The 17,533-nt window shown below is 36.3% G+C and overlaps 2 protein-coding genes across 2 annotated transcripts; both read right to left on the bottom strand.

The window, feature by feature from the left end:
* Positions 1 to 1,112: 1,112 nt before the first annotated feature.
* On the bottom strand, positions 1,113 to 4,783 carry LOC140856275 (protein NEGATIVE GRAVITROPIC RESPONSE OF ROOTS-like). The gene is made up of 5 exons (XM_073253393.1): positions 4,739 to 4,783; positions 3,680 to 3,851; positions 1,603 to 2,141; positions 1,334 to 1,496; positions 1,113 to 1,248 (listed from the first exon to the last, which is right to left on the bottom strand). Exons 1-5 carry the CDS (start codon positions 4,781 to 4,783, stop codon positions 1,229 to 1,231), a joined length of 939 nt encoding a protein of 312 aa, XP_073109494.1. The 3' UTR covers positions 1,113 to 1,228.
* A 3,698-nt stretch (positions 4,784 to 8,481) lies between these two features.
* On the bottom strand, positions 8,482 to 11,029 carry LOC140856506 (probable nucleoside diphosphate kinase 5; the record flags this gene model as incomplete). Its single annotated transcript, XM_073253973.1, is given in 3 exon segments — positions 8,482 to 8,798; positions 9,966 to 10,075; positions 10,922 to 11,029. Coding segments are annotated over 3 exon segments (244 nt in total), but the record flags the coding sequence as incomplete, so codon positions are not given.
* Positions 11,030 to 17,533: the final 6,504 nt, after the last annotated feature.

The following is a 17,533-nucleotide window of genomic DNA, read 5'->3' as shown; positions in this document are numbered from 1 at the left end:
ACCTTGAGGTATTTTAAGTGAAACGAGTTCCCAAGATTCAGTATTGCCATGCATGCCGGAAAGAATCACCATACCAAGATTTTCTTAAGACAACAAGATCGTGCATCGGCAAAATGGATGACAGATATGCATGGCTTTTGGCAGAACAAAAATTTATCATAAATGAGTTCGAACCGAGGAACACATGTAACACAAGATCCATATATGACACCATTGAACCTTCTCCCATGGTGGGTGCATGAATGTGGCCATGCTTGTGGACCGCACGATGTCTCATTGTTGAGATTGTTGATAGAGTTTGTTCACAATGACCACTGCCATTGATGCATTAGTGAATTTTATTCAAGGAAACCATTCAACTTTTTTCTCTCGTATGATGACCCAAAATTTCTGTATGTCATTCTGTCGTTGCAATATATTTCAATTGCTTTTCAATAGCGACAAATTCGATGTACCTGCAGATGTGGTCAAGGTGAAATGAAGTTCTTGACAACAAACTCTCTTCTTCTGCTTTTTCTTCTTCTTCTTTCCTCATTCATCTATAGACATTTCAATACGATTTAAAGCAGCAAAGTGTTCCAGGTTGTTACTCGCCAATATTATGAAAAATGGTGGGCTATATCCAGAAAATCATATTGTAAGAATTATATTATAATGATATTCATGGTTTTTATAATATCATTTCTGCTAATTTGTGCATACGATCATATATTGTTGTTAGGGGGTTTTGCAGCCTGAAATTTTTTTCCTTTTATGCAGAAACTCGGTGCTGAATTTTACTTGACCATTAAACCTATCCTCATATACTTACAAGGACTATTTTAAGTGTGCATGGACTTGTATTATGTGTGTTTATATAAGGATAGGGACAAAACGTTTTAATAAAATCCAAATTGGACTGCCTCCGCAAACAACAGCAACAACAATATTAGGAGGAGGAGAAATACAAATTCATGCTCGTATACACAAACACACCACTTTAATTGTTAACTTAATATTCTGATTTTATGTAACAATTTCTTAGAATTTTCTATATCATATTAATATTAATATAAAAAGAAAACAAATAATATTAATATTTCAATCATGGATTACCATATACAAGCCCAATAAGAAAATTTGCTTGTGCCATTGATATGGCTTGGCCTAGAATATTAGCAAGAACAATGCAAAAGGAATTCCTTAGGCTTTGCAAACATACCAGTCACACTGAAGCTTTGTATGGCATCTACATCTCTAAGACAATGTCTGACAAGAAGGGAAAACATCGATTAATCCCTAACTACTTAAACATGCATGCATGCATGATATTCTATGTTAATCATAAACTTACATTCTGAATCCGTCTTGACCCATTTGCCACCATCCTTTTCTTTCTCATGCATCTTGTCTTCAGCATGTGTTGTCTCCTCCTGTTTCTTCTCCAAGTACTTCATTTTTGATGTTGAATTAGAATTTTGAGGATGTATTTTCTTGTGAAGTATAGTCTTCAGTAGCTATAGGAATCAAAAATAGAGAAGGTAGAATAAAAGATCTCATTAGGCTATTAAATCTAAAATAATACACCAACATATATTTGTTACATGTTAACAAGTGTAATACCTTCTCTATTTTTGACTCAGGAAATGGATCCCTTAAGTTATGAGCTGGTCCAAAGCCACTGTTGCAAGCAAACATCTTCTTGAGGAGAAATGAGATTGATTTTTTCTTAATTGCACTGCTATGGTCTGCTAACAACTTTTTGGCTCTGTTTAAGATGATCTTGCTATTTGGTGAGTTTTCACAATTGTCCTCATCATCCAAACCATCACAAAACTTGAGGCAAGATTTCTGATCAATATCCAAGCTTGATGAACAATTTCGAAATTGATTTAATGGGACCTTATTTTTCTCGCATCCCATCTCTGATCCATCAGTGCTAGACTTGGGCTTGAGTGCAAGTAGTTTAGCTAATTCCTTCTGAAATTTAATCACTTCTTCTAGCATAAGGTCCGGTTGATCTTGCAGAGAATGCAAGTCCTCTGAGGAATCATATGTTGCTGTATCTTCCTTCGACTCACTGTTACCAAATGTCCCGATGGTGAGCAATGCTTGGGGCCAGTCACTGAATTCATCTTTACGAATATCAGGCATAGCAGTATCTAAAGAAGCATCACAGAGTTAGAATGCAGTAACTGCAGGACTGAAGAAACTGTAGAACTATTCATTTTGTTGACAGGTTCGGAATTTTTTTCCCTGTTCACTAATCTCAAGAACAATTATTTATTCTCCATTAATATATAATATGTTATCTGCAAAATTCCGGAATTCTATGTTGTTTAAATTCATATACCAAGACATCTCTTCCCCCATTGGGCAAACAGATTTGATGTTCAAGGAAAAGTAGGTTTGACTAATATAATAAATCAGACTTTCTTTGACTTGATCTGGATTCTGGACTGCAGCAAAAATCTTAGTTCAATGGCTCATTGACATTAAATGGAGCCATCTCAATGTCATCAAAGTGGATACCAACCAACAACTTTTCTCATGTAAAACATAGAAGATATTAAGAAAATAAGGAGATGTATCTATAACTTCGATCTTTCCATTAAACCATTATCACATGAAGAGATTCAGCGAAATATTTAGCTCAGTTGGCTAACAGAAAAGTTTTCATGACCTTGAGGCTTTAAATTCGGGTTCATTGTAATCCATCCAACTAGAAAATAGAGTTTAATTTAGTTTATGTTCCAATATTAATCATACATCAGGACTCATTTAAAGGTGCTGCCTTCTCACATCAGTACAGTTAGATGGGGATTCTCTTTTAATCATGAATAGCTCATGTTATGATACGAAAGCTACAATAATTTTATATGAAGAGCAACAAGAGTATAGAAAAATGATCCACTAAGCTTAAATTCTAGAAGAGAAAACACACCACCTAAAAACAAATAATATATAGATGAACTTTATGGCTAAGTGCAAGATCTTCTTTCTTCTTTCTTTGAGAAACTAAATGCAAATTCTTTTGTTGCCATTTTAGGGTCCTTAAAAAATGTTATTTTGTGATCTCCTTACTGTTCTAGAGGAGAAAGCTTAACGTCAGCTATTTGTAGCACAGTCATTAGACTGATATTTTCCAAACTTAGACCCTAATAAATCAGTTTGTGTGCAAGTGAAACTAAGAACAGATAACAAGCCCAATGCACTGATATTTATCTTGCTTCATAGCCCAATTACATGATCAAAATTGAAATAGAAATTTATCATTGTTGTTTACTACCGAAACACAAAAATATCCACCACCTTTCTGAGATAAAAATTGCTGTTAGTTTTACTTTGTAACTCATTTAAAATCATCAAAAAACCAACAGAAACCTAACTCACGCCAATTCTTTTCGCTTCAGTGTAAAACACCTTCATTTAAAAGTTCAGAATTCACCGCTGATGGAATAGAAAAATGAACTCAGAATGCACTGTTGGTCGAAAAGCTATCCATCTGACAAATTAGCCCATGAAAGAAAAAACTTATAAATAGAAAACCAAGACGCAGCTCTTTGTCAGATGCATGAAAAATTAGTTGTGATGAAACTAATGAATGAAAAAGGATTACTCATTCTCAGATGCATGCCAATCAATACCTATTTTTAAGTCTAAACAAACTCCATGAAAAGTATATGGAGGATAAACTTACAATGAGCTGAACTCGACCCAATATCAATTTTATTCTTCTTTTGTCTCCCAATGAATTTCTTTTGCACCCAGTTCAAAATCTGTAGCCAGTAAAAACCAAAAAAGACACCTTGAAGACACAAATAACAAAAGAAATAAAGGATATAAGCCAAACAATACTCATATCCATCGTCCTAGCTTGTTGCTTGTATTAAGTTCCTTTAGTACTCACCCTCATAGTTCCCCACTAGGCTGCTGATGTTTGGGGGAGGAGGGAAGGAAAGGAGGAAGAGAGGGAGAGGATGTCTTGTCAATAGAAGGAGCACAGGTAGTTACCAAGAATTCCAGATCCTTAAGCTAGTGGGAGCTTTGGGAGGGTTAAATAGACTGTTAGTGATAAGTGGAGCTCCGGAATTCCATGGTGGCTATAGCTGATAGGCACTACTGGCTCCTAAGGTCCAAGTTCCAACATGAAGGGACTTTGCCAGTTCAGTTTTGGAGCCTTTCTAAACTAGCCTACCATAATTTGTGGAATGCCCTATGCTTTCCAAGATATTGTGAAGAATTTATTTAGCATATATACCCTGTAATGTGTATCGACTTTATTCACTTGTATTCTACTGAAGTTTTTTTTTTTTCAATATAAAACATTATCTAGAATCTCTTTTGAGTGTTTCTTTACGGCTTTGTGTACAGAGTTATTCCCACAATAAACCCACTTTTAGCTGCCAGGTTCCAACTATTCCCTTGCTTTTTTTTTTTTAACGTCTGAGGCCCGTGCAAGGAGCTTTTAGTTCTGCCGGCTGCTTTTCTAACCTTGTTTTGTTCATTCCTTTTTCTTTTTTTTTTCTTAAAAAAAATATTGATCTCTCTCTCTCTCTAGAATTACTTCACCATCTCACTTTTTTTGTGTTTATTCGTGCTTGAAATATCGACGTACTCGTACATGACTTTGAATTCTATGCAAAGAAGTAAAAGATTCCAGTAGCTTGGATATATATGACAGGCCTTTAGCAGAAATGACCATCCACATCAATCATGTCATAGCTACAAGTTTCATCTACTTTGGGACTGTTAATACCTGCCATGCGCCCAATCCGTAAGAAATTCCTGAAGTTTGAACCATTGAGGACCCACTTCCTTGGTTAAAGCTTCAGGTATAATTACACCCTAATACAGCTATATAAATGTTATCAAATACTCATAACTAATTTGATATTATTAGTGTGAGATCTTAGTTGGCTTGTTTTTGCAAATAGGCCTCCTCTATGATTTTTTTGACTCTGGTACCTTCCATCAGTTCAGTGAAACAGGGTTGTCTTCCCTAGCTTGCTTCCCCACCCAAAAGGAAGAAGACTACTAATGAAAAATTAAACACAGTTGCATGTAAATGAAACATATAACGATAATTACTTTTTGACCTTAAAAAAACATAATTGAAATTCCCCCAAGGTTGATAGGCAATTACGCACAGTAACTTAGCAACTCTTTCCATTCTGGTCAAAAGCTCCCTATTGGCCCATCCGGCATACAAGTGTCACGACAAGACAACTCCGATTGCATCATGTCGGGCTGACGCGTGTGTTTGGTGGGGTTGACTCACTAAAGAATCATTAGCAACAGCAATCATTTAACCAACATGATTAACTAAGCTCAAGAGCAGTTCTATCTTGATTTGCAAGGTTTCCAAACTTTATCACATGTAATAATTGCACACAGCTCCAAAACATATTTTGGGAGCACAAGCAAAGAGCACATGACGAAGTCATATCAAATTGCAGAAGATTCAAAACCATGCCTCAACATCAACCGGCCAACCTTATCATAAACTCGAGCAATAATGTTCAACAAAAAGGCTCCTGAAAAATAAACCGACCACGGATGATAAACATTTGATGAGAGCGTACTAGTTGGTGATGAGCCAGGGCCGTGGGATCTATCTTAGAATACTTACCTATTTGTTGTCCATTCTATTCTTTTGCTCCTATTCGAAGGCTCTGTCCAGAAAAGATCCATCTAGAGTGGTTTGAAAGAATAATTTACAGGAGGGAGGGCATGCTTGTCTTGAAAAGGCTAAAGAGAACAAAACTATAGAGACAAAGCCGTCACTATGTAAGACCCTTTTTTCGGAGTAATGCCTTTAGCAGTAGGGACAGCATTCCAGAAAGAGCAAAGAAAATGATCAAATGGAAGAGACACAAATAGTTGACATGAAGTACAGTTGTTTGGTATCAATAGGACTACCAATGAAAGAGTAGCATTGTAGTAAAACAGTGGAGCAAATCCACTGGCATTACACTATTAAGAAGAAAAAACAAGACAGCATCTTTTGATTACTAAAGATGGGCATGTTGATCATCATTTTTTTTTTATATATATATATAAACTAGTCTGATATAAGATCAAGGAATATAATTTCAAAACTAGCAACATTCCATTAATCTTTTTGATATTTTCTAAAGCTCTGCAACTCTGGACTTCGGAGTACCTCCTTCAATGTTGAAGGTTCACACAACAGTTCTCAAGGAAACCTTGGTAGCAGGCAAATGTGGTCTCTCTGGGTGCAAAGGACTCAGCTTCCCACAAGGTTTGCTCGAGCTGTCCGCATCAGGATAGACATGTCAATTCTCGAGATGTATGTGTAAGAGAGGTTTTCTGGTGCAAGGAAGAAGGGGATTAGGCACCTCACCCAAGACATAGTGAACAAGGAAGCCATGTGATTTCTCAACAACATGCACAGATATAAACATATTTAGAAGATCAATGTGCCTTGATAGTATGAAAGATATCAGTTTCAGAAAAAAATAGTGCCAAAGATACTACCTAAAAATGGAAAAAAGATAACTTCGATTAGAATATTCAACCATCCATTGAAATGTAAGCATTTCCATCAAGGGGAAAGCCATCATCTGACTATTTTTTAGTTTTTTTGGCCAGATTTGACGTATTATAGGCCTTGTCAATGAACTTCTTTGAACTGATCTATTGCACAATCTGTAATGTTTTCTCTTCATAAGTATTAATGAGTTCAAAGTGATATAAAGAATGATAGGATGGTCTCCGTGAAATAGTAACTAGAAGTAACTAGCTACTTATTGGTAGGTATTCATGATGTTCTAAATTTGCTAAGCGCTTTTCCAAAGACAATCACACTTGGGTTGATTTCCTAGTCCTTCTTCTTTTCACCTCTGTTTCTTTTTCCTTTTGATTAATGCGACAAAATTTTTTATGATTGGCTGTTGAACAAATATCAACTGTCCAAGTTTTTTGTGAGCTATGAAATTAAGAATGCATGTCTTGATGTTCATCTACAATTATTCATAATTGAACTTAGGTGGCATACGAGAGATTTTTCTTTCTCAACCTGAAATCCTTGTTGCTACAGAGAGAACAACTGCAAGCTTCCTAATTAGTGTTCAGCAAGTAAATTTTAATCATTTATTTGAAGGTACCACAGCTGGAAAAAGGGCAGCAGCCAAATTGTTTTTGAAAAACTACCACACAGAAACAATTGTTACCAAACTAAAGCTTGATCATCATTTACTTTTCATTGTTTACATTTATTATTCTTTCCTTAAAGTCCAATAGCCTAGTACTCGGATTTTGTTTCATATAACAATTGGTTCACGTGCATAACGGTTGAGTCTCACATTAACCTAGTAAGAGTTGCCCAACCCTTGGACAATTATTAGGCATGTAAACAAACACTTGGATTTCAAGCAGTAATTGGACTGATCAACAAATCGTTCTGAAACTATCCATCTACCAAGTAGCATTAGTGATTTTGAACCATGGCCCTTCTACTAGGAACCTAGACTAACTATGTAGGCAAACCAAGATGATATCACAAGGCAAAACCATATTTAGAGTTCATCAGACAGTACCTAGCAACAGAGCACACAGAGCTTTCCTCTCCTTTATGATAAATTCTGCATTATCTATTTATTATAAATAAAAAATATTATAAATAAAAAATATTGTGATTTATCTGATTAGACCCATCCGGATGTAGCCCACACTAATACGCATTGAGATTTATTTTACACGTTTTAATTGATCTGAATTCTAACCAAAGATAAACTTTAGATAAAGTGGTAGGAATATATTTGATTGTTTGATAAAAATTAATTCTACACAACCATCATGAATAAAATCTATTTTCTAGTTGTTGTGACTGATTGAGATACTATTTTTTATGGATGAGATACATTATAAAAAAACTTCTACGAACTTGATCTCCTATTCATATCCGAGAGCTTGTGAGTTTCTCCTTGTCGAGGCACAGCTCGACGACAGCAAAGAATATCTAAAATTGATTCTTTTATTGTTGTAGATTGCAGATAATTATAGATTAATTTGTTTAAGCTTGAACAACAATGACCGAAGATATTATTATTTCCGCATTTGAGATTAAATTTTTTTTCTACAGAAAAAACTGTGCTTGCCTCTATTTAAAAACTAATACACAAGAAGGGTAAAGATCAAAACTGCCAGCTTTCATATTTTAGCAGCACCTTAGTGGACCAAAACTCATACTTTAGCTGCCAACTTTCATAAGAACTAGAAACTTGCAATGCACAAAAGGAAGATGGCCATAATCTCATCCAATAGAAATAATTTTATTATCTATATAACTGAACGGAAAAGGGTATGCTCATTATTTTGCTACAGTCTCATTACTTTGCTCTTATTAGGCTGAAGAGAGAGTACTAACTATCATAAGATCTTCACCCACAGGCCACACGATGCCACAATCACCCTCACAATAGTGGAGACAAAATAGGCCTGCGCGCATGATAGATCCTGCTTATTCGGTTGTGATGGTTTGGTGAACAATAATTTACTCTTACATGCTTTTGCAAGGCAAATGTAGGATCCAAGTATTACTTTAAAATGTACAACATTGAGCAATAAGTGGTATAAAATGGCTGACCAACTTAACTAGCCGCACATGGTGTGGGCGCCAGACAACTGACTCTCCACTATTAATTATCAGAAAGATAGCTGCCCATCTGCCATCCATCCGTAGGCTAAACCAACCTTCATGCCTGACAAAATTTTCTAAAGCCCATCATGCTTCACAACACCTACAGGATGAAGGAAAGCAGGCATCTTCTAAAGCTCGTCATGCTTCACAAAACCTGCAGGATGAAGGAAAGCAGGCAAACTTCAAAAGAAGTCTTGAGTTTTATTTCATCTTTTTGACCAGTCTTAAGACTGCCATGCCAGATGACATAGAGAATTTGTTGGAATGAAGACAGTTAAAACATTTTGTAGGACCATACAAATGACCACCAAAAGCAAAAAGGGATGGATGCAGGAAAGCTGTGCCAAGAATTTGTACATGACAACTCCAGAGATGCAAGTTATGCATGAAAATAGCCAATAATCATATCAATGAGAACATAATACCAATGAAAATTAAATCAATTTTTTAGGCCTTCTACCAAGGACTTGGGATTCTCCATATGAATAAGATATCTAAGGGTTTCTAGCTAAAATGATGGGATGGAAAGGCAGGTAAATATATAGGGAATGCCAACACTTTTTTCAACCTTCTGAGATTAGAATAATGAAACTGTTTCACATCTCAAACCCAAGAAGGGGCATGTCCTCAATTACTGGACAAAGATAAGCAGCATTTACGAATAAGCATGTACGACCAATGAAAAATTGATTATCTAAAAATCAAGCTGTTATCTTTATAAGCAACTCGAATACATTTTTCTTTACTATCTTAAATGATGAGAAAATTCAAAGTTTAGCACCAATACATACACCATAACTATGAAATCACACTTTGGCCTTATCTTGGCAAATCAGCATGTTAATCTATATGGCATAATTCATGAAAAAAATAGCATCGTGCATCTGCATATTCTGCTTGACAACATGGGCAACATTGGATTCAAATCTTTAGCAGATATTACATATCTAGTTTAAACACAAGATATTTATTTTTAAACCAGTTATTTCTCAACTATGATGCTTCCCCTTTTACCTAAATATTCCTTATGTGGCCCTTTCTAGCACAAGATGGAAGATTTTGACCACTAAAAACTATATCTCAAACAGATACATGACTCATGGAAACAGTTGCACTACCCATTATAAGTTAGTTATAAACCAATCATTTCCAGCAGAATCAGGTTAATAAATCTGATCCCATCAGTATGTAAATGTATGAGATTGATGCCTTTGTTAATACTCTCATAAATCTTTATTATAAATGGTGATAGAAGTGAGTAAGCAACAGCAACAACACATGAGGCATTAACGTATTTAACTAAACAAGCATAAAAACTAACCTGGTAAAATGTCTCCAAAGAAAAATGAAATTTCTCGTGCAGCAGATTGCGGAGAATCTGAACCATGAACACAGTTCTTTGCAGAATCCAGCCCACACATGGCTCTGATGCTGAAAAATGGAAGCAGAAAACTGAATGAGGAAGCTAAAATGGTGAAAACAGGATCATATAAGCCATGCTACAATTTAATGGTAAAGTTAAAATCATGGCTGCACAGTATGTTTATCTATTAAGGCGCAAAAATATGAATTTGGGATAATGCTGCTTGCAACAAGACTATTCTCTGATCACAAGTCACAATAGGGTTCCTTTTTTTTTTTTTTTTAAGGTGAGAAAATGGCACAGAACAGAAGTGCTTCTACAGACAGGTAGCATGATTCCACAAGCTCAAAGTTGCTTATATTCATGCCAGCTATTGAACTAAACTCTAAAAGAGAATTCTAGGATGTCCAGAAAAGGAGATAGACATTTGAAGACCAAGATACCAAAGGTTCAGGAACACTAAGCACAGTAGGAAAAAGTTAGGAAGATCTGAACATGCCAGAACAGGAGATATTAGGAGGTCTTAAGTTTATAGGATTGGAAATAAAATACATTCTAAATCAAAAAGAAGTGAGATGCTTTTGTATAGATTGAGACTGATCACAAGATTAAATAAAGTCAGGAGCCTTTAAGTATAGGGGCTACCTTCAAAGTTCAAACAGGGTATTCTTTGAGAAGTCTTAGTCAGACTAAGAATACATTTAATTACAAAGTTAGAGATCCAGATACAACCTAATTCTGTATGTTGTATAATATCCATACATTTGCTCTGGTATAAACATGAGTTTCATTGAGCCTAAAAGGTGCAAGGTTTTCTTTATTTGCTTTTTTTTTTTCCTAACATCATTATTTTGTTTGTAGGGTCTAATTGACACTATCAAAACATCTAATTGCATAAGAAGAAATAATCTAACCTGTTAGGATGAGAAACTTTAGCTTTCCTTGAATCAGTTGGCCCAATCAAAGCACGCCAATCAGAGATGGCATTAGGCTTTTCAAGAACCATAATCAATACTGGGCCACTAAAAATTAACAGTCAGCAATGTAGACAAGCCATATACCATAACTAACAAGCAGGACATACTATTTATTGAATAGAAGAAGAAACATTAGAATAATGAATTATGACAATCAGTACAGATGAAGCGTAATATACAGTGAGTGTCCTTGTGATAATCCGGCCCAATTGGGCCCAAAACCAGCCCACAAAGCCCACCAGGAAAAAAAAAAAAAAAAAAAAAAAACAGAGCAGGGAGGAAGACTCCCGATCGAAGTCTTCCTCTTCCCCATCTCTGATCAAAAATCGGAGTCCTAGGGCCATTAAAAGACCCTAGGACGAGCTCTATAAGAACCCCCTCTTCTCCTCTAAGTGTAGATCCTTCGGTCACCGACGATCGCCGGAGTTTTTCTCCGATTTTTCCGTTTGAAGCCGCGGCCCCTCGACCTGTGCTCGCTGCGATTTCTCGCCGGAAACCTCACCGAAGTCGAAGGTAAGCCCCGGCCCTCTTTCTCTCTTCCTTCCCCTCCTTCCCATGGCTTCGTGCACCCTCGTCGGCCTCGGGATCGTTGGAAAAATTGATGAAAAAGCGAGACCCTGTTCTGCCCTATTCGGTCGAGCCATTTCCTCCTCTTTTCGGGCCACCGGCACCACCGCTCGTGGTGCCACACCCTGTAGCATAACCCCCACCTCCCTACCTTCCTTCTCCGAGGGTTATGGCCGTCGGTGATCGGTCAATGACCGAAGAAATTCAAGAAAAGGGATCGGGTTCCCTGTTTTCCGATTTTTTTTATAAAACTCCTGCTGGCCGAACCTCGCCGCCGGCCATCTCCGGCTCCATCGCCGTCGGTCGCCGCTGCCGGACCACCGGTCGTGCCACCACAGCCCGCCGGACCACAGGCAACGTCCCTCTAGTCCTCCCCTGTTCCGGCCAAAGAAGGCCACGGGGGGAAAAAGAAAAAGAAAAAGAAAAAAAAAAAAAAAAAAAAAAGAAAAAGAAAAGAAAAGGAAAAAGAAAAAGAAAAAGGAAAAAGAAAAGAAAAGAAAGAAAATACAAAAAGAAAAAATAAAAAAAAAATAAGAAAAGAGAAAAATTTCCTCTCTCCCCTCTTTCTCCCTCTTTCTCTCTCTCTCTCTATTGTCTCTCTCTAAAAAGAAAAAGAAAAAGAAAAAGAAAAAGAAAAAATTTATATATATATAATAAAAAAATATATATATATGAGAGAAAGTTTTTCTCATCTCTCTCTTAAGTCTTTCTCTCTCTAGAATTAGACTTTCTCTCTCTACCTTCTCTCTACATTTTCTCTCTCTAAATTTTCTTCCTATTTTCTCTCTCTAGACCTTTCTCTCTCATTATGGATTTCGTCTCTCTAGGGTCATTCTCTCTCTCTGATTACATCACAGACCCTAGGATAAACTTGAGATGAAAATATGATGATCTGGGACTGCTCCGAAATTCGTGCAGTAGATCGGATCCCGATCCGATTCTTTTTCGAAATTGATAATATCGATCATGATAAATCCATATTAAGTCATCCTGATATAACCTCTGATGATCTCAATCATGATTGCCACTTTTGAAGGATACGAAGATTCTCTCTCCACTTTCTCTCTCTACTTTCTCTCTCATGACCGACTTTCTTTCTTTAAGGTCTATGAATCCTGTATCGAGTCATGCCTTCATCTTTTAGAGGCTCATATTGACTCTAATAAGATGATCCGAAATTGCTTTGATATCCGTGCTGAATGTCAACCTCATTTGGCCATATCAAGTATTTTTCAAAACCATTATTAAAGAACCTTATTGATTGAACTTGATCTTAATTCGATCTGTGCCTCACGATTTCTTGATCAAGTCACTTGAATCTGACTCTCAGATAAAAGATCCTAAATTGCCCTGGTATCTGGATGGTCCGACACATCGGTCAACGATCCTCTTTCCTTATGATTTAATCTTATTATATTTATGGAATAGAATTTGATAATGATTTGATATTTTAAATAGGATTAGCTGATTCTTCTAACGAAGTCCGAAGATCTAAGATGAACGAGGTAAGTAGATCCTATGCTCCTTATTTATTTTTAAATGATCATGTTTTATGCAAAGAATTGCTATTGATGAATCATAATTTTTCATAAAATAAGGATCGGCATATGTGATATGAAAAGCATGTTTTATTATGAGCATTGATTTCATGAATATGTCTTATGAAAATAGCATGATTATGAAGCATGAATTTCATTGTTTTTTCCATCTATATATATGTATGCTTTAAGAAAAAGATATAAAGATTTCAAAGGCTCTCAGATGGCTATGAATGAATCCCTTTGGGAAGGTCGACATCCGGAGCTAGCATCCACACGAAACATGACCCTGCCAGCGGTATAAAGTTGGCACATGAATTAAGAACTCTGTCGATTAAGAAACATGGCCCTGTCACGGGTATAATAGTGATCTTAGCACGAATGTCTGTGAGCTATGTTTTGAAACATGACATGAATACATGATGAAAATGATTTACGATTCATGATTGTGAAATATACATGATTTATGCATGCATGATGAATTTATAACTTGTTTTGTTATATGCTCTATGAAATGCTTTATTTTGTATTATCTGTTATTTTCTAAATATTGCATTATCATAAAAAAAAAACTTATGCTTGATCCGATAAGGAAGTGCAAGTTCTACTTACTGGGCTAGTGTAGCTCATATTTTTTTTGTTTTCTTTTTGTTTGAACAGAGAAATAAGGTTAGGATCGGTAAAAAGAATCCAAGCTTGAAGATCGGCATAGCAAGCTGAAAAATTTGACAACAGAAGTTTAATTTATTTTATAATCATGAATTTGTAGTTATTTATGAATGTTGAGATTCGGGTTAGTACTTGCTTTTGGATTTAGATGCTCTGAACCCATATTGGTTCGATTATTTGATGAATAATAGAATTGAATCTTTTTATTTGACGGATTTTAGATGATTATGATGAATTGGCTTCGTGTTATCGTGGGCTCCATCCCTCGGTAGCATGGCCGTGTATGTCCCCGATTTTGGGGCGTGACATTTTATGGTATCAGAGCTTAGGTTATAATCTTTGGGATTATGATATAAATGATATAAATGATTAGGATATGATAGAATAATATCAGAGCTTAGGTTTAAGATCATTGAGATTATAAAGTGATATCAAAACTTTATATATGATCAATAGGATGTGATCGAGTGGAGTATAATGGATAAAATCAGAGCTTAAGATTATGATCATTAAGGACGTGATAGAATGATATAAAGTTTAGGTTATGCTCACTAGAGAATATGACTTAAGTGGTATTTGAGCTTAAGATTATCATTATTCGAGATTGTGACTTTAATGATATTTGAACTTGAGGCTAAGATCATGAGGAACATGATAGATATAAAAGAAATGATTCAATAAATTGATTTCGAATCAATAGGTATTATGATGAAATTTATGCATAAGTGGCATATGATGTCTATAATAGAATTGATGAGTTATATTTTAGATTCAATTAGCAAGGTTGATCTGAGTACGAGAAGTGTTGACCCTAGAATGAAGTGGGAGGTATTGATATATTATGTTAGGTATATTGATGACATTGGAATGCTAAACCTATATGGATAAAGGACATGATAACTTTGCTGATTTTGATGTTAATTTCTTTGCGAAGAAAGGTTGGTTTGGAAGTTGTCTAAATGATTGTAAGGTAACTCGAAGGTTAACTCAAATTAATTCTAGACATATTGGATTCTTGAGGAGTGATGAAGCTTATATAATAAGTTCAAACATAGAAGGTGGATGAAGATTTAATTTTGATGTGCTATGTCTAAGAAATAGTAATGACAAGGAAATCTTAAATTTTATCCTAAATGTATATGAATCTGAAAGTTGAATCTATCTTTGGTTGATCTAATATACAAAGATATTTTTATTTTAGATAAACTTAGATAATTTGGTAAGTTGAGATCAGAGTGCGCAGCAAAAGCGTGATGGTCTGAATTGATTAGAAATATTAATCCTTTAAATCAAAAGATATTATGAAATACGTTAGTTGGAAATAAGGAAGGATTTTACTGATAATAAATGGATGCTAGAAAAAAAAAAAAAAATTTTCCCTCCGAATTATTGATCGAAAAGAGCAAGTTCTAAGACGGCATATCTTTCCGTATGTAAAGATTCATTGGAGTAATCATGAAGAGAAAGAGGCCACTTGGGAGCTTGAAGATGATATGAAGACGAGATATCCATACTTATTTGAAAATGAAGGTATGTTAAATTTCGAGGACGAAATTTTTTTTTAAGGAGGGGGAATGTGATAATCCGGCCCAATTGGGCCCAAAACCAGCCCACAAAGCCCACCAGGAAAAAAAAAAACAGAGCAGGGAGGAAGACTCCCGATCGGAGTCTTCCTCTTCCCCGTCTCCGATCAAAAATCGGAGTCCTAGGGCCATTAAAAGACCCTAGGACGAGCTCTATAAGAACCCCTCTTCTCCTCTAAGTGTAGATCCTTCGGTCACCGACGATCGCGGAGTTTTTCTCCGATTTTCTCGTTTGAAGCCGCGGCCCCTCGACCTGTGCTCGCCGCGATTTCTCGCCGGAAACCTCACCGAAGTCGAAGGTAAGCCCCGGCCCTCCTTCCTCTCTTCCTTCCCCTCCTTCCCATGGCTTCGTGCACCCTCGCCGGCCGTCGGGTTCGTCGGAAAATAAAAGCGAGATCATGTTTGCCTGTTCGGCCGAGCCATCTCCTCCTCTTTTCGGCCACCGCGCCGCCGTCCATGGCGCCCACACCCTAGGTTTGGACCCCACCCCTCTACCTATCTTCTCCGAAGGTCATGGCCGCCGGTGATCGGCCAATGACCGAAAGAAATTCAAGGAAAAGGGGGGTCCCCTGTTTTTCCATTTTTTTTCTAACTTCCCACCGAACCTCGCCGCCGGCCATCTCCGGCTCCATCGCCGTCGGGCTCGCTGTCGGACCACCGGTCGTGCCACCACAGCCCGCCGGACCACGGGCAACGTCCCTCTAGTCCTCCCCTGTTCCGGCCAAAGAAGGCCACGGGGGGAAAAAAAAAAGAAAAGAAAAGGAAAAAAAAAAAGAAAAAGAAAAGAAAAAAAAGAAAAAGAAAAAGGAAAAAGAAAAAGAAAAGAAAAGAAAATACAAAATAAGAAAAAATAAAAAAAAATAAGAAAAGAGAGAAAATTTCCTCTCTCCCTCTTTCTCCCTCTTCTCTCTCTCTCTCTATTTCTCTCTCTAAAAAGAAAAAGAAAAAGAAAAAGAAAAAGAAAAAATTATATATATAATAATAATAATAATATAATACATGTGAGAGAAAGTTTTTCTCATCTCTCTCTTAAAGTCTTTCTCTCTCTAGAATTGGACTTTCTCTCTCTACCTTCTCTCTCATTTTCTCTCTCTAGATTTTCTTCTATCTCTCTCTAGACCTTTCTCTCTCATTATGGATTTCGTCTCTCTAGGGTCATTCTCTCTCTCTGATTACATCACAGACCCTAGGATAAACTTGAGATGAAAATATGATGATCTGGACTGCTCCGAAATTCGTGCAGTAGATCGGATCCCGATCCGATTCTTTTTCGAAATTGATAATATCAATCATGGTAAATCCATATATTAAGTCACCTATATAACCTCTGATGATCTCAATCATGATTGCCACTTTTTAAAGGATACGAAGATTCTCTCTCCACTTTCTCTCTCTACTTTCTCTCTCATGACCGACTTTCTTTCTTAAGGTCTATGAATCCTGTATCGAGTCATGCCTTCATCTTTTAAGCTCATATTGACTCTATAAGATGATAATTGCTTTGATATCCGTGCTGAATGTCAACTCTCATTTGATATCAAAGATTTTTCAAAACCATTATTAAAGAACCTATTGATTGATCTTGACTTTAATTCGATCTGTGCCTCATGATTTCTTGATCAAGTCACTTGAATCTGACTCTCAGAAAAAGATCCTAAATTGCCCTGGTATCTGGATGGTCCGACACATCCGGTCAACGATCTCTTCTCTCTTATGATTTAATCTTATTATATTTATGGAATAGAATTTGATAATGATTTGATATTTTAAATAGGATTAGCTGATTCTTCTAACGAAGTCCGAAGATCTAAGATGAACGAGGTAAGTAGATCCTATGCTCCTTATTTTTTTAAATGATCATGTTTTTATGCAAAGAATTGCTATTGATGAAATCATAATTTTTTCATAAAATAAGGATCGGCATATGTGATATGAAAAAGCATGTTTTATTATGAGCATTGATTTATGAATATGTCTTATGAAAATAGCATGATTATGAAGCATGAATTTCATTGTTTTTCCATCTATATATATGTATGCTTTAAGAAAAAGATATAAAGATTTCAAAGGCTCTCAGATGGCTATGAATGAATCCCTTCGGGAAGGTCGACATCCGGAGCTAGCATCCACACGAAACATGACCCTGCCAGCGGGTTATAAAGTTGGCACATGAATTAAGAACCTGTCGATTA

The sequence above is a fragment of the Elaeis guineensis genome, chromosome 3, assembly GCF_000442705.2.
Source record: "Elaeis guineensis isolate ETL-2024a chromosome 3, EG11, whole genome shotgun sequence".
Classification (NCBI taxonomy): Eukaryota; Viridiplantae; Streptophyta; class Magnoliopsida; order Arecales; family Arecaceae; genus Elaeis; species Elaeis guineensis.
Note: the sequence above shows the minus strand (reverse complement) of the source record. Positions and strands in the feature narration are given on the sequence as shown.